The sequence below is a fragment of the Motacilla alba genome, chromosome 1 (assembly GCF_015832195.1).
Source record: "Motacilla alba alba isolate MOTALB_02 chromosome 1, Motacilla_alba_V1.0_pri, whole genome shotgun sequence".
Taxonomy (NCBI): domain Eukaryota; kingdom Metazoa; phylum Chordata; class Aves; order Passeriformes; family Motacillidae; genus Motacilla; species Motacilla alba.
Genome location: NC_052016.1, coordinates 3,457,701 through 3,476,100, shown reverse-complemented (window position 1 = coordinate 3,476,100; position 18,400 = coordinate 3,457,701). Strand labels below are relative to the sequence as shown.

The window sequence follows — 18,400 nt, the reverse complement described above, 5'->3', positions numbered from 1 at the left end:
GCTGGCTGAAATTTTCACCAAAAATACACCCTTGGACGTAAAAAAAAACAAGTCCAAAGAGATGAGGAGGGACACAAAAAAGGAGCCTAGGAGTTTGTGTCCACGAGGAGGGTTAACACAAACACTCCTGATTGTTTCTGTTGTTTATGAATCTCGACCTTCAGAAGAGCTCTGAAATGTGCTGTCTCCTAAAGATGTTCCCCGCCGATATGACACACGCTCTGCATTGTTTGGCTGCTCACAGGCATTAATATCCCAGAGGTAACCCACCCTTCTCCTAACGGCTGGTGACAGGTCCAATGGCTGAGCAAAAATCAGTTGGAGGAAAGGGAAGTCTTGTCGGAAACGAGATTAATCTTGTAACGAGTGTTCAGCCCTGATAACCCATCTGTGCAGAGAACTGCTTTAACTGGAGAGCAATTAACCTTCACCTGACAAGCTCTGTCCAACCGTTATAAACAACATTAAAGGCGCAGGACCCCCCTCGTTTTCCCCCCTTTACGTAGACTAAACAATCAGATTCTGAATTCCATGAAAACAGCAGAGGTAACGATGCCTCGATGACAAATCGCGGGGAAATATTTTAAAAGGTAATGCCTGCATGGAAATAATGTGAAAAATGTCTCTGGCCACCACTTTAGTGAGTTGATCTGATTAGTAAAAAGCAACAGTTTTGAGCACTTCCAAGGGAATACCTGACGCATGAGGAAAGCTGCTGCGAGTACGCCAAAGATTAACAATAATAAAAATTTATGTGAGCAGATAAGAGTTGACTAAACCACATCTGAGGAACATTGCCTTCAGGACAAAGCGTGCATTTCCCCAGCACCCCTGTGTGCCCAAAGCCAAGGGGCAACTTCCTAAAGCTTCTTCACCCATGGCCTTGGGAAAGCCACTTGTCATAATCAACCTCCAGCTTGCAGAACCCTCTGTAGTATCTGGGGTTTTGGGTCAGGTGCCCACAGGAGCAGCTCTCCTGTCCCACAGCCAAGAAATCTCCAAGGCATGTGTTCACCATGGTGTCTGGAAAGGCCTGTGAATCCAGCCTCAGATTCCCAGCCTCAGGAAACCCAACCAGATTCTCAGATCCCAGGTACAGAGCACAACACGAATTCAGCAGTCTGAGGAGATAACTGAATGTGGGACTGCTCATCCCAGATGAAAATGTGGGATATAAATGAAGCCACAACAGCAAAGGACTTCTCAATTCTGCAGGGAAAGGCCAAAATACCCATCTCAGTCACAGTGGCAGAAACCTGGAATGACTCCAGTGGAATCACTGGCAAAACAACACAGAAATTTTGGGCTGAACTCCTGAATAACTTGAGTGAAAGCCTGGCCCCAATCAAGTCATACTGGTGACTTCATTTTGGCCAATTTCACTCCAGGTTTCATAAATCCTCATTCATCCTGCTGTTCATGTGCCTGAAACAAATTACCCTGAAGTTACGATTAGCAATGGAGGTTTTCTGTCTTTATTTCCTTTCCCTTTGCTCTTTTCCCTTTTCCTTAGCAGAGGTTCATACACACAGGTTAGTCATGGTTCTACTTCCCAGCACAGTGAGGCAAAATTTCTGTTTCACTCATTTTAGATGAATATGTAGAGCACTGTGGATGGCAAAATATGGCCATGAATCTCCAAGATCTCCAGAACATGCTCTGAACTATTTGTTGGAGAAGTCAACCTCAAGTGCTATTGAAATGTGTATTTTACTTGGAGATGTATAGAAAGGAGCAAAGGATTGATTCAGGCAACAAGGAGTTTGAGGGAGGATTATTTTTAATTCGACAGAATGACAGGGGATTTTGAAGCATCCTGATTCCCAATCATTATAAAATGCAGGGGTACTTTTCCTACCATTGCAGAGAAAAATGCAATCCTGTTTCATAGTCCAGGATAACAGCATTGGTTTGAAATTTATTACAGCAACCGATGCATTGTACTGGGGCTTGAATGTTTAAAAAGCATCAGGTAGAGCATTACCTTTATATGAAACAAGAAGGACTCAGATCTTTTCAGTGAATTAGATATTAACAGATAGGAAGTTCCTATTGAAAGCATTTCCTGTATTGGTAGTCCCTGATTTTGGCAGCTTATCTGAGTAGGAAATGAACACAGGAAGTATCTGTCTACAGACCCTTTATCATCAAGGTAATTGCTGTGGCAGCATTTTGCTGTTTATCAAGGTAATAAACAGAGAGTCTAAAAAAAGATGTTTTTCAGCTCTGAAGGAGGAGGTTAAAAAAAAAACTCCTGCAGTTATGCAAAACCTTCCACGTAGAATTAACGTGCTGCTCCTTGCTGTAATGAGGGATTTGTCAAACCAAGCGTTTCCAGTCTCCTGGGGGGTTCTTCTCCACTTGTGGCGCCGTGTCTTGGTCCACCACTCTGTCACCCCTGTTAAATCAGGCAGGTAGCTTTAAAGAGTCATGCCACTTCCCGAAAATTGGGATCCACCCCTTCCTGCAGGTATTTGCATAAAGCCAGTCCCTGTCATCTGTTGGCAGCACACACCTTTGACTAAGCAAGTCAGCTCCTCTCTCGGGGTGACAAGGTCACGCCAGCCTGGTGACACCACTTCCCACCCACGGCTGGAGATCCACACCGCAAATCAACAGCATTGCAAGGGGAACACATCACATCCTAGGCATTCCTTCCACTCACTACTCCCAAAAAACCATTTCCCTTGTCCACTCTGAGTCCCTCAGCCTAGCCCTTAAAAAAAATTCACTATTACTCATAATTCTTTTTTAACTTTTAATGTTCTATGACATTCTTGTGACAAATAATTGTCAATTTATTCATTCTACTTTGAAACAAGTCTGATAATGATAATTACCAGAAGAGGTAATTGCTGGTTCATACAGAGCAGTTATTAAAAACCATAGTGAATTTTATTTATTAACCACTAATATCCCTTTCCCAAATGAAATGTTCAGTCTTTCTCTGTGCATAGTAAAAATTGGTAACCCGGTGCCTAAAGATGCATTTCAAGGAGAAAAGCAGTATTTGCAGGCCAAACCTCACCAGATTTCCTAAAATCTCTCTGTTCATAGTTATAAATTATTTACAGTCCTCCTAAGGGAGCAGGAATAAATTGAGGGACACAGCATTATCCAGCCTCAGGCAGGCTTGGTTACATTTAAAACAACCCCTCCAACCACAAAGACACATGCATTCCTTAAGCAAAGGACTGATGCCTTTTTCACATAAGTGCTTCAAAGTTTTCCTATTTTTGTTGATGTTTTCAATGATATATATCATATATATACATATATATGTGTATATATATAGGTATATCAAGGACAGCAGGGTGGCTGTATAATTATTTATCCAAAGAAATTAATTTTTCAAAGATAGGTATGATAAAAAAGACATTGCAGGCAATGAATTAATTACCCTGACAAGGTTTGGCACTGTGACATTTTCTACTGTATCACCCTTATATCGCTAAAATTCATAATACAAGTGATGCAAAACAAAATTTTCTTTTTTTCTTTTTTTCCCCCCCAATTTTCTAAGTAATTCTCTTGGCTTGATTTAGAAACTTGCATTACAAAGGCTACTTCTTCCTGAGTAAACAGCATTATATATTTTTATTGAATTATAAAGCATTGCTTGGAAAATAAATATTTTTTTTTGGCATTCATATTTTGCAAAACTGCTTCTGTGTTTATCTTCCAGCAAGTCATTCTCCAAGAGCACTTGTTTCTTTGAACATTATTTCTGAAAGGCCTTTTGTAACACGGGGAACTTGCTGAAAAACATTTTGTTAAGGGATAATGTAGTTCTTGTTCAGGAAAAACAAACAAACCAACAAGCTCAGACAGTCAAACATATGCATTTTCCAGCTGTTGTTCCTTGCCTGGGGACTTAATTCTAGAAAGCAAAATCCTTATATTTCACTTGGTTTTGGCGTATGAAGACACAAACCAAATTGAGTTAAATGACTGCTGATTAAAAGCAAAAGAAAACAACACAAAAATCCCCCCAGAATAACTTCTGTTCATTTCTGCCTTGAAATCGCACATTTGTATTTGAGTCAGAAATAGTGCTTTACCTGGAAATTATTATAGCTCTAATTCTGCTGCCTTTATTGGGATAAAACCTTCATGAAATTGGTGGAAGTTTGGATTGAGGAGTGGAGGATCAGGGTAAGTGCTTTAAGGCTCTGCTGCTGTCTCCGGTTCACCAGAGCACTCAGGTGTGTGCTCAGCAAAATTCAAATGTTTAAATGTTCAACATCACCAAAGCCAGTGGAAGGATTTACAGGCTTTGATAAAGTTAACAAAGTCAAATATGTTAAAAAATTAAACAAGTTAAATATGCCATTGGATCAGCTGCTAACTGAGATGAGGGGAAAAAAAGAAAAGATAATAATCTTTATAATTGTTGTAATGCAAGGAACAAAAGTACAAATTACTGTGTCAGCTCTGCTGGACTCAGTGCAGATGCAATCCTCCAAGCAAAGCTTTAAACATTTCCATACGCCAAGAGCAGATTTATTTCTTAACTGTCTCCAGCTTTCAGAAGCATTTCAGCGACTACTTGGGAATTTCTAAAATAAAGTGGGAGGAAAGTTGTGCTATAGATACAAGCACGGAATAGGATTCCTCAAAAAAAAATTAATCTTGCCTCCTATATTCTGCTTGAATCAGTGCATCCACACCCTCAAGCCTCAGAAACCACAAAGATTCTCCTGTCCTTTATCAAACACACAGACTTTTTCTCCCTGAAATCACAGATTCCATATGAACATCACTTCAGCAAACAATAACGAAGAGTGGATGTGAGCATATTCAGGTGTAAGTTAAAGAAAAAAGAAATATCTAAAAGTACAACCAATAAATCATTATGAAGTCAACTTACTGAAGAGTTTTTTCTAAGAATAAGCATAATGGCACTGGCAGGCGAAGAGAGAAACAGAGCAAGGCTTGCACATGGCAAGGAATTAGAATTCTAGTTGTACTTTTCTATTAATGGGAAAAAACACCAAAATTACCTCCACGATAACTATTTTTACTGCATCCCAAGGTAACTCTTAAATAATTTTTGCTCCATTCTATTAAAAAAAGGCAAAACACAAACAAAAGACTGATGCCCAATTCAGATATGTTCTAAAATTGTATTTACAGCAATTAGTGTGACTAATAAATATAAATAATTGCATTTAGTGGATAATGTTCAGCTTCAGCGCTCTGCACTGCTGTGCCACCGCAGAGCTGTCAGACAGCACCTGAGCCAGAGGGAAACCTGTCAGCACTCAAATCTTCACTCTAAGGAGACTTTTTCCACTTGAAAAACCACATTTCATCCTTCAAAATGCCAAAGAAACATAACAGAGAGCTCAGCTGAGTGTGCACCGGGTATTGGGATATGAAATATCAACCCAAAATCCTAGGTTTGGGGAGGCGCCTTCTGGCACCACCTTCCTCTCCACAGCTTCTTGCACTTGGATCTCCCCATCCAAGGGAGAGATCCCTGTCCTGGGCAAGGATGGTCCAGTGGGGAAGACAGAATTAATATTATTTATCCATGTCAGAGCTTGGGAAAAGCTGCTGCCTCCTCCGCCTTCACCTCCTCCTCCTCCTCTTCAGGACAAACCTCCCACCACGGCACTTTCCCCTTCCCAGGGAAAAAGGAACAGGGGGCAGCAGGAGGAGGGCCCGGGGTGAGGAAAGAGTGAGCCCCTGGGAAAACCATGCTCAGGATGTAAAACCCAGGACCCAAAAACTCACAGCCCCCAAAATCTCACAGCACCCAAAACCTCACAGCACCCCAAATCTCCCAGCAGGGCTTGCCTGCCCAGACTCCAGTGAGCCCCAGTGAGCCCCAGCCAGGTTCCTGCCGAGCTCTCGTGTTCCAAAGGTCTGTCTGCAGGGTGGTGAGAGGGAAAGGATGAATCAGACACCCTGACTGGAAGGTCACTTTTGCACGGGTGCAGGTTCCGAGAAGTCTCTGCCCCGTTGTGAACAAACACAGAACCATTCGCATCCTAATCCTGAAATTTAGTGACTCCACGGCTTCCCCAAGGAAGCCAGATAAGGCTCTCCACCTTCCCCAAGCACACTGGGAGAGCTGGGCTACCCACTGCCAGCAGACAAGACAAGTCATTACATTCAATATTTATATGATTAAGTATATATATATATGTGTAACAGTTTAGCAAAAGCTAAACAAACACCTGCCTGGCCTTCAAACGGAATGTCTTTATTTCAGAAACCCTTCAGTTAAAAGACTTCTTTATCCACTCCCCATAGAAGAGGAATTGAAAATCTTTGGACTGTCTCAGCCTCATGTCAGAGCACATTTCCTGCACCTCGAATACAAAGCACCTGTCATTTCTTTCCAGTCATTTCACATTTTGCACTTGCATAAATAAAATTTTCGTTCTTGCTACAGCATGTAAGGCCTTCCCAGCAGCCTGGGCAGTAAAATCCAACACATTTTGCATTTTGCCTAAGACCTCCTGCAAGAGTCACACTCCAGATGAGGAGAGATAATTGTACCTTTTTCCGTTTTGCTGAGTACATTGCATTACCAGGCTGTATAAAACAGTTCTCTAAGTGTAAGGTGGAGTCAAATAATAACAATTAGGTATCATTTAACAATCTCCTAGCCTATTAAAATTCAGCCAACATGAAACATAAAGGAAATAAATAATAAGAGTTACCTAAAATGCAAACGGCATCCGATCTCGTGGGTGCCATTATTTTTGAAAATAAATTTCATATCAATATTCTGAGTAATAGAAGCAAACCCATCATTAAAACCTCAGTACACAGCCCTCCTTTTAGCCAAAACTTGACTCCTTGAAACTCAAGATTTTCATTAAGTGCCTGTCATGTCCTGCGTGCTCTGAAATTCACGGCAAAACCAAAGGGAATTCAGTTTCAGGAGCTACTCGGCATTTAACAGATGCTGGCCAGCAATGCAGAGAGTCAGATCTATGTCTCTATTGATAGCCCTATGAAAACATCAGGGATTACAAAAACAAAAGGTTCATTTGACTTTTTAATCACACTGCCCTCGGGCACTACTGTCAGCCTCCCAAAACCGTAACAAAAAGCATCAAATGATCTCTGAAATATAAACACTGGAGCAGAATTTACTGAAAAATCCAATTGCAGCCCTACTTATCCAACAGCCAGGCTATTCCATACCTCTCATTAAATCTCTGACATAATTAGAAAAGTACAGAAAGAGACAATGCCACAAAGAAAACAAATACCTCAGTCCTGAATCCGATAATACCTTGATCCCAAACCTGATAAAACAACACAGCAAAATCCTCCCTGTCCGTGCCCTTCATGTAAAATTAGTTTCACTATCACAAATCGCTTAATTACCGTTACATTCTGCAATTAATTACAGCTATTGCTCTATTGGTAACTGCTGTCCAGAGAAACAAAAACTAGACAGACAGACGATTTATTCAACTTTCCAAGTGACACAGCCCAAAAAAACTCAGCAAAGCCATTCTTAAAAAAAACCAAAAAACCCAAAGCCAACAAACCAGGCACCGAGATCAAGTTATGCACCAAGAAGAGATTTTTATTGTCCAAAAAATTAAAACTATAAAAAAGAACACGCCCGTGAGATCTTCCCACCACCATTAAAATAACATTCAGAAAGGTCCCGAGTTTAAGGTTAAGAGTTTCTAGAAAAGCACATAATTAACACCTGCATGAGAGAGAGAAACAAGTGGTGGTGCCTCTCCTTCCCATTTGTGTCCCCATCCGCAAGAGAAACATTTCAAAGTATCCAAAAGTTTAGTGCCCTTAGGAGCCCGGTTTTTCCTTCCAGTGCACACCCTCTCCCCTCATGGCAGTCCACAAACACATCCAAGTCGTCCGAGGGATACCTACAAGAAATTTCAGAAGCTCTCACAAAAGGGCTTCGTCTATGCAATCCACACCACTGAACAGTGAATTTAAAAAACCCAATTTTTTTTCCGAGTTTGAAGTTTTTAAGCCTTGCGGATGGTTGGAGTAGGAAAAAGGAAATTTACTAGGCAGTACAAAGGAAATCTTGTTGTCCTCTATTGTGGCAGTGGGGGTGTTGCCCAATTCTAACTTATCTAGGTTGATAAAGGAAACCAAAGAACACGCCAGTGAGAAAAAAATTCCAACAAAAAAAGGTACCCCCTCCTTACCTTAATAGTGCTTGCCATAATGTGATCAAGATTATTGATCGCTAATAATTGCTAATAATAATTATTGCTTCGCTCTGACCAGAAAGAAGTTTTGATGAGGTTGTTTAGAGCGGATGAGATTGTGCTAACTCTGGGAAATGAAGTCAGCCAATGGCAGGAAGAGGTTTCTATTGGTCCTGGCCACCGCAGCTCGAAGAAACAGGATATTTGGGAGTGAAGAGATAAGAGTCCTAAAACAATGTTGTTTTTCTTGATGATATGTGACTGATTTTTTTTTTTTAATTTTTTGTTGTTTTTTTGGTGTTTTTTTAAACAAAAAAGTCAATTGCCCGTGGCCGCCTGGGCAGGTGTGATCTGATGTGCAGTAAGTGTGACAGGCCACTTCGAGGCAGGATGCAGATGTCAGATGAAATGGGCCAAATTCAGCAGTGGTTTGATGCAGGCTGCTCACTGGGGAATTGCTGATCCAGGGCCAAAGCCAGGCTGGGTATAAATGGGTGTAACTCCAAATATGTTAATGAGGTCTGGCCCTGCTTACACCACGTCTATATTCGTCCATTAACCTCATGCCTGCATTCCTGAGCTATTGACACTTCCCAGCCTATCTGATTTAGCACTTTTTTTTTCCTTAGAGAAGAAGCAGATAGGTTGGGGACAATCATTTCTTTTTGATGTCTCTTTCTTACTGAGGAGAGGAAGCCACAAAATGACATAAAACTTCAAAAGCAGATGCCTGAATGCCATAAACAGTCTTAAATCTTCCATGTTCTTCCCTTAATTCACAGCTCTATCCAGGAATGGAAATTAGATGGTTTCACTGGCAGGTCCCTTCCTGGTTAGAGTTTGATGGCCATTTTTTATTCAGTGTTATATTTTTATTTGTCCTTTTGGAGCACTTGGCAGTCATGGGGCACCCCAGAAATCCCAGCTGTGCAAACAAAACACTGTCCCTGTCCCAGGCCTTTGTATAAGAGACCTGAACTTTAAAAAATAAAAAATGTAAGAAAAGCAAAGTGCTTCCACAGCACCAGCCAGGGTATTCCACTCAGGATCCAGTGCTGGCACAACCCTTTCACACTTAGGAGCCTCACAGTTTTCTATATTTTCATAAAAGATACAATTCCTGGTGTCAAGAGATTCTGAGCTTTCAGCCTGAAGAGAAAAGCTTGAAAATACAACCCATAAAAATGGAAGGAAAAATTAGAACAAGACAGAACTCACTCATTAAAAAAAAAAACCAACAAAAAACCCAATTTTAAAAATCTGGTCCTGCTCTAACAGGTTTATAATTTCCATTGCTCCTAATGGCAACACCCAACCATGGACAGGTTGCCTGGAAGGTAATGCCAGCTGTAGTAAGGTCCTGCCCTCTGACCAGGGACTCTGGTACAATAAAAGAACAAGAAATAGTGAATGGCTCATTGCAGAATTATTTAGTGGAAGCAGATGACCTCACCCTCTCCCAATGCCGCCTTCTCCTGCTCCTTAGGAAAAAACAAAAAAGGAAACGGGAGCGTTGTTCTGTAGCTGGTGATGACTGCCGGCATTCAACACACAGTTTTTCCACACAAAGGCAGCAGAAAGTCCCAGTTCCCTTTTCCCCTCCTATCCCGACCCAAGAAGGTGAAATGCATTTTTCCAGAGGTGCACACAGGTTTGTCCTGCAGGTGCTGCTCCATCTCCCCCAAAGCAGGGCAGAGCAAAAGCTCATCCACCCTCCCCTGCTCGTGGGAATAGCCCTGCCAGATCCAGGAAATTCCCATTTCCAGGTGTCCCGTGGGGACCACAGAGTTGGGAATCCCTGGATGCAGCAGTGACAAACAGAATCACTAAGGTAGGAAAGAGCTCCAAGATGGTTTAATCCAATCTTTGGGACTCAGGATCAACTCTCTGCACAAGATCAGTTTGATTTTAGAGTTCACTTTAAGGAACTCTGCATTCTTTCACTGTAAAGATTATTTTTTGTGGCTTCAAAGCAATCTGGAGTCAGCACTGCTCTACAATATTTTATATTCTCCATTCGTTGGTTCATGTAGAAATGCAGTGTTGCACTGCTGAATGTGCTCTTGCAGTCTACATCCACCAAATTACAGTGCTCCTGCAGAGTAGGTAACTTTCCTATTTTCATTATGAACAGTATGAAAAGAAAGCAATTTATAGTAATTGTATTTCATGGGGATGTTGATTTCCTCCCTTTTCATCTCCAAACAATGAGCAAGACAGCCAAAAGATTAGAACCTTTCTCTTGAAATTTCAAAGCATTGTATAATGTTTCAGTTGGGTGACTTCCACTCCAGTTAAGCCCCTGATATTTTGGTTTTTCCTCCAATATATCAAGAGGTTGCAAGCATCAGTTCCAGCTCCCCAGTGGAGAGGATCTAACAAATTCATTCACAAGCAGTTTTTAGTAATGATTCCTCTCCATCCCACCTCCATATACACAAACCTCCTCTTGGATTACACAAGGATTTTAGAAGCATAAGGAGCACTGCTGAGCTCTATTATTATTATATAAGTTTTACAGAGCCCATAGCCCAGTAAGGATTTTGCCATTTTAAGCTGGCACACATTCTGTGCCAAAGAATCCAGTGAAGTTTATTTGACTTTCAAACTAATACCCACAGGCAGATTTCTGAGTGCTTACGCTGCAGCCGATCCAATTGCAAGCAGAGCTTTGGTACTGTGAGGCAAGAAAAATATTGGGTTATCAAATCACCATCATCCAGTTGCAAAAGAAAAAGAGTACAAACACTTTTGTAATTTTTCTCTTTTCTGATTTTTTTAAGGTTAAATAGAAAGAAAAAATGCTTTTGTTTTGTTAGGCAACTCTGTTATTGTCTGAAACAACGAGCTGTGAGTTTGAAAAACTTGCTCAACAAACAGAAGAAAAGCAGGAAAAAAAATCCACACACGTCACCAAATGCTCCCCTCTAATTTCTCTCTGAAGCTTGTCACCCCAATTTGTCCTGGCTCCTTTCAGCTGGAATATTCTCCTACATTCAGCCTGCCTACATTCATCTGGAAACTACAGCGCAGCAAAACTCCCCAGCGTGTGTTAGCACTGAACATGTGCTGAAGTGTCTTCATCAAAGCAGGGCACTTGCACATGCTTTAGAGTTACAGCTGTGCTTACACTCTTTCCTGAACACCCTTAAACTCTGCTTGAAGTGCTTTCTACCTTTAGGACGTAAGACTTCCCTCTTTAGAGAAGATCTTTCCAAACTGGAGATGAAGGATCCAATCTATTCTGATCTAAGCCGGCTTAAACCAACAGGGCCCTGGACAGACCTGAAGATTTGGTTTGATTATGCAGAAAAAACCAATCAGATGGAGTTCTAAATTAAGAAGATGAAATTCCAAATAGAAAAGTTATTTTGCTTGTTGCATCCTTTCTAGGATGTACTAGAAATATGCTCAGTATGTGTGTACTCACCTGAACACCTAAAATCCATTTTACGTGGGGTTCAGCAGAGAGTGACTTGTCACACAGGCATGGAGTGACAGGACACAGAGAATGGCTTCACACTGAGAGCAGGTTTAGATGGGATATTGGGAATGAATTGTTCCCTGGCAGGGTGGGCAGGCCCTGGCACAGGGTGCCCAGAGCAGCTGGGGCTGCCCCTGGATCCCTGGCAGTGCCCAAGGCCAGGTTGGACATTGGGGCTTGGAGTAGCCTGGGACAGTGGAAGGTGTCCCTGCCCACAGCAGGGGGGTGGAATTAGAAGATCTTTAAGACCCTTCCAATCCAAACCATTCCAGGATTCTATGAAATATGAAGGAAATACATTGCAATATTCCCTATGTAAACAGATCTGTAATCCTTCTTGCTGTGTGGGAGGTAAAGCAAGAACTCTGCTCTGGGCTGACCAAGAGATTAGAGACACACTCTACTGTGGTAATAAGGTGACTTTCATCCCTTGAACTGTAATCTTTGGGTAAATCATCGGAAAACTGGAGATACATTCACCTTTATGTTGTGCTTGGTATGGCTACATACAGTGTCTGCAGATGTAGGTATTAAAAGAAAAGACAGCAGAGAAAAGAAATTAGTTCTGTTCTTCTCACCAACCTTCCAGGTAAAAATGAGACTCTCCTCTAGGCACAACCAGGCTACAAATCAAAAAAACTGGAGCACAATAAAAGAATCTGCACTGAAGTTTTCGGAAGCAGGTTTTAAGAAGTCCAAGAAAATGACTGCTGCTTCATGGCTCATGAAGACACATTTGTAAATGTCTCAATCCTCTCAAAAGAATTCAGCATTTTGCCAAAATGCAGCTCCCAACATCAGTTTGGCCATGCCCAGTTTGGTGTGTGAGGGTCAAGTGCACTCCTACTAAGCCCTTCAGCTGGATTGTCTCCCTTTAATTCCCAGTTTTCCATGGGCTCTGATGAAAATATCAGTGAATCTGCTCACAGAGGTATAAAATCTCCCCTCACCACAAAGAAAGTTCTCACAATCGGGGTTTTAACAGTGAAACAAACATGTGCCCAGGAGAGAAAGGAATTCCAGTATGGGGCTGCAGGATCAGCAGCTATGGGGTGATGGACTCTGCTCCCCAGACCCCCTGAACCCCTGACCCAGGGAATGTTGTGCCCTTGGGGCTGCTGCAGGGACCTCTTCCTTCCAGGTCTGAGTGGCTTTGAGGCAGCACCAGGTCTGAGGGACCAGGACAAACTCCATCCTGGGCAGAAAGGGATCCAGCTCTGGGATGGGCTCACACCCACTGACCCATGGTTGGAAACGTGGAGGTCAGCTCCAGGAGTCAGGCACTTGCATTCCCCAAAATCCAAACACCACGTGGAGGTCAGCAGCCCATAAAGGCACGTAATCAAAATAATTATCACTGCCTGATCACGGGGATGACACAACTTGCATCCCACAAAAAGCATCCTCTCCTCCAGCACTGCTTCCCAGCTGTTGTGCCTCTCAATTCCCTTCCTGCCAGCACAGAGGAGGAGCAGGGAATGTCCCCATGCCTTTCTCTGTTCCCTGCCCTGTGGGCAGCCCTGTGGTCACTAGATGGTGCTCCCTGCCCCTGGAAAGGAACTTCCTCCACTCCAGGCAACGAACAGTTCTTTCCCAAGTCAGCATTGATGCCTTTCAGCAAAGAGAATACTTTAAAAAAGGATTTTTTTCCTGCTGCCCTGGCACTCCCCATCAATCTGCACCCTGCACTCAGGGCTGGTTGTCCTTAGTGCATTCCCACTTTTGCTTCCTTTCAGCTGCTCCAAACCATGTGGACCATCAACCCCTTCGTGACTTTCCCCCATCCCCACCTTCCTTCCTCTCACAATGAATTCACTCGCTGGCAGAACTGAAAACATGAGAGAGAACCTGATTTGGGGACACCTTTTTTATTTAACATTGCTTCATGAAATAACAGCAGTCAAGAATGGGCTGTTTTCCCATGGAAAAAAACTTCACAGAAAACAAACGCTGGAAGTTTTCAGAGTGAAAATCAAATTACTTCATTTACCAACTCCTTACCTGTGACCTAAGCTACCTAAGATTTTACCAGACAAAAATATTTTTGGTGGCTACACCACTTTTGCCCACCTTTCCTGGAGACCAGCTTTAGTGGCTACATGAAACAAACACCACAGAGCTGGGAAATGAATCAGAAGCTCTGTTTAGATGACACTGGAATTGTTTTCAACAATCAGTTCATGTCCTTCATAACAGGGAAGTGCTGACACCCACTGCAGATAAGGAATTGAATTCCTCTCTGCTGAAGTGGGATTCACTTCATCAGACTGGAAGGATTTTAAATGCAGGTGTCAGAACTACCCTAGTTCTCCAAGATTTCGGCAATTCCCAACACAACCACCTTGATCATTTTGTTCAATCTCACCTACAACTGCTACTTGAAAAAGATGAGATCAACTGCACCTTTATATTTCTCTTCCCTATCTGCTATTTCCAGCTTTTGGATAACTCTGCTTATCTGAAATGAATCTCACCTAAACTTTCCTTCCTTTCTTCCTTAATTTCCCACATCTGAAATATCAGGTTGTACCACAAAATGCCAAAGCGGTGCTGTGTGGATTGATTAATTAATTGATAAATTAAAGTGCACTGAAATTTTCAGCTCAAAGTTGCCACTGATATGAAAACCTTTATCTTTGATGAAAACCCTTATGAAATATTAAATATATTTGAAAACCTTTATGTTTGATGTCAATTTAAAACTGGCTACGTGACAATGACAATGTAGGACACACAAAAAAAACCCCAAAACAAGACAAAACACCAAACCAAAATACATTTTAAAAAAGCAACTTCTCTGCATGGAAAAAAGAAGCAACCTCTAGGACAAAGGCCAACATTTTTCCTCACTTTCTTCCAAATGTTTTAGGTAATTTGAACTGAACTACACAACGGTTTGAAGTGGTTATTTGTCAGTGTCCTTCAAAATCCTCCCATCCCTGGATTGATGGTCACTTCACACAGCAAATATGTCTGGAATATTGGATTTCTACCCCATATTAGTGAGGCTGCTCCAAGATTTTCATCAAGAATGGAACCTATTAAAGTGTCTCTCACACTCTGCTGTTTGGGACTCTCTCGATATTGTACTTCTTTGTTAGTGGCTGTGAACAAGAAACAGATGTGGAGTATCTGTGTTTGAAACTCAGTGACCCCGAAAGACCTGGGGTAATCCAGCTCATTCTTAAAAACTGAAATATCTGCCACTCTTGGAGCACCTTGAGGTCCATGCCCACACTCAGGGATAAGCCCATCCCCACTCCAGCAGACACAAACAGAAACCCTCAGGACTGAGAAACACTTTTATGCTAATTATGAATTCAGGTACAGTTTAAATATTTGAAAAACAGGAAAAAAAAACTATTTCCCATCAATCTTTTTCCTCAGTGTCAATCAGCCTTTTTCCACTTAGACAGCGGCCCTCCACCAAAGGGAAATTCTCTATTTTGCCATAAGATTCAATAAACTCATTAGAAATTAGGGATTTGGGAAGTGTGACATCACATCTTCTAGGAATATTCCCAAGACCAGGCTGTGTGATACAAAAAGGATAAAATTCACACATTTCTGTAACTGTCTGATATTTCTGTCTCTTGCTAAAACCCACTAATACCATATGCTTTATGAGGTAAAAAAAAAAAAAGTAAAAAAATTCACTTTTAACTAACACTGTTTAGCTACATGGTTTTATAACAGTGACAAAATTAAATAAAAATACTGATCACATTGGGTCTGTAAGGCCTGGTGTCAAATACCAACTATTCCAAACACACATGAAAATTCCATGTTAAGTCCCACCTGATCTGATTTCTGTATTCTCAAACCTCAGTATGTCTAGAGAAAGACATTTCCAACAGCATATAAGAAAATGAGATTATTACCTTTAAAGTACTACAATGAAATCAAAGGACTTGGCAATGATAAACCAAAATATTTTCTCCTGGGGACTATTCATTTACTTAAATGGATAAAAACTGTGGGCACTTAGAAAAAGAATGCTGAATATAGTTCATTGCCAAGTTAAATCTAACTCAGAGCTTTTACAGACCTGGGATTTGTCATGATCATCACAACCTTTTCACCCATATCTAAAGCACTTTGTAGGTCACACAGTGTTTTAAGAAATAAATATAGAATAATAATGTAGTATAAAGAAATAAATAGATAAATGAAAATAAAGGCAATGTCCTGCTTCCACCAACATGCATGGCAAAATTTCTTTTGCTCCAATGGGAGTAAAGTTTCAACCCACTGGGAATTCAAGTAAGTGACACAATATGACAGTTTTCTGCAGACCGGAAATTCTGAGTTTCAGAGGGCTCTAAGTTAATCGTGTTACAAGGCACAAAAAGTGCTGCCCAATAACAAAAAATGAGCAGAAGTGAAAACAGGGAGGGAACCAATAATTGATAGGATTTAATGCACGATTTAAGGCTGGGGAAAGAATCCCTGAAGCCTTCTCCTACTGTGAATGGCTTGCCAGACATGTGTGAAAAGCTTGCTACAACATGTGTCTTGAATTACCTTGGTAGCCCGTGACTTTCCCAACAACCACTCACAATTAGCTGGGATCCAGTAGAAAAGGAATTAAATTCTGTATGCAGCATTATTCCATGGAATGGGGCACTTACTCTGACAAGATCTGTGTTTTGGGCCAGGCCCTAGAAAATGCCAGACTCTTCATGGCAGTCACCTGCATGCTGTGTCTGCACCTCTAGTTTCAACTGAAAGGTGGATTTTCAAATGATTCTGTCTGGATCTGACTTTGAATCACTTGATTTTACCCACTCCAGAATCAGCCCAGAATTTCTCACACTGCAGGATGGTGACTGGTCAACAGAAGAGACTGATTAAAACATTTGGATCTAAATTTCTACTGCATTTTCTCAAAAGGAACAGTGGAAATTTGGACAGGATGTCCTTGAGGAAAGTCTGTCCCAGACTGTCCCTCCAGACAGATTTGAGGATCTTGATGGAGGGGTGATCCTCTTTTCCCCCATCAAGTTGTAACCAGAATCCCACACAATTCTGTTTTAACAACCAAGGCATGAGGAAAAGCTGGGACAGCTGGCATTGTTCAGCTGCACAGGAGAAGCTTTGGGCTGAGCTCAGGGTGGCCTTGCAGGGCCTGAAGGAGCCCCAGGAAACCTGGAAAGAGACAATTTCCAGGGGATGAAGGGACAGCACACAGGGAATGGCAGGGATGGATGGGGATATTGGGAAGGAATTCTTGGCTGTGAGGTTGGTGAAGCACTGGCAGAGGTTTCCCAGAGCAGCTGTGGCTGCCCCTGGATCCCTGGCAGTGCCCAAGGCCAGGCTGGACACTGGGGCTTGGAGCAGCCTGGCACAGTGGAAGGTGTCCCTGCCATGGCAGGGGTGGCACTGGATGGGCTTTAAGGTCCCTTCCAGCCCAACCCACTCTGGTTTGTAAGTGGCAAATAGGTTATGGTAGGAGGGCTGAAAAAATGTTACTCATGCCATCATAATTTTATTTTTATGATCTGGCATTTAAAAAAAAGGAAAAAGAAAAAGAGAACGGGAAAGAAAAAAGTAGAAAAATTTTCCTTAGTCTTTAAAGTAAGCAAGATTTATGTTTTAGCTGAGTGGTAATATTTCATAGCTTTTCAGTTCCTAGGTTCAACAAAGGACACTGCTGGTACCTGTGATGTGTCACTTGGTGACTGTAACTGCTGGATTTCTTCTAAATGATCTCATTTTGGGTTTGAAAATAACACCACAGACGTGAACTCCAGTCCTGCAAAGACTCACAGCTGCCTTATCTTTACACAACGCTATGTTCTCCCTGAGTTCGGTGAAGACTACATAAAATGTAAGGAACAAATTTATGGATGTGGTTTCACAGGTTTGGGGCATTATTTTTTTAAATTTTCACTCTTTATGAGATGTTTCATTGCAGCTGTTACTAAGCCTGGTTAGGTTCCTTCACACCCCACATGCACAAATGATTGAAGCCGCTGGTTTGTACGTCCAGTGCGAGTCAGTCACCTCTGAGATTTATCATTGCCATCAGAGCTTCAGGTGATTTAAACAGGTGAAAAAAATGCAGAAAACTTTCATAAAACCTGGACTTTCCTGCCTGATGTGGAATATCCTTCCACCCTGAGCTGCTGACACTACTGATAGAGCCAGGGCAGCCTCAGGAGTTTCCCAGCAGATCAGTCTATTTTGCCAAATAAACACAGGTATTTAGGGTGGCCAGGTGGTTTAACACCTGAACATTCAAACACAGAGCTCCTTCCCCTCCAAGGTTCCAGACTTTCCAGGACCTCTCACCACTCTGCATCTCTTCCATCGCAGCTCAGTATTTATTTATGGGCAAGGCAGTTATTTGCCAAAGATTGTGGTTTTGGGGACAGCTAAAGACATTTGTTAGCTCAGGACAAACTTGCTGGATCTGAAAAAAAATAACACAGGCTTTGAAAACACTAAGCATTCCCTTGAGCTGGTATTTTTAAGTGGTTTCCACACTTGGTTTTCAGGGCCCTAGTGAAAGCAAAGGAAGGAAAGAGGATAATTCTCAAAGTTTTCAAGGAGGGAACCCCCAATCCTTTGCCCACAGTAGCCCAGGACATGCTCAGCTCAGCACTGGGATCATCTGCATCCCTGAACTTCCAACACAGCCGTGCCAGGAGAAGATTCACCTCTCAGTAACTCCCTCCAGAGCTCAGCCTCCCACTTGCTCCTCAATTCTCCCGTGAGAGGTTGAACAGAAGGAATTGCAATTGAATGACAATTT

The 18,400-nt window shown here is 42.0% G+C and overlaps 1 protein-coding gene across 5 annotated transcripts in view; it reads right to left on the bottom strand.

Moving 5' to 3' along the window:
- Window positions 1-18,400, bottom strand: part of ERG (ETS transcription factor ERG) — a 138,631-nt gene that overhangs the window by 52,519 nt on the left and 67,712 nt on the right. For 2 of the 5 annotated variants that reach the window (XM_038138173.1, XM_038138194.1), the window contains exon 1: window positions 8,157-8,306. The exons of the other annotated variants lie outside the window; for them this stretch is intronic. In XM_038138173.1, the coding sequence (XP_037994101.1) occupies window positions 8,157-8,174 (18 nt within the window). In that variant the 5' untranslated portion in view covers window positions 8,175-8,306. Of the gene's footprint in view, window positions 1-8,156; window positions 8,307-18,400 lie in introns of those variants that run through there. 5 annotated transcript variants of the gene reach the window in all.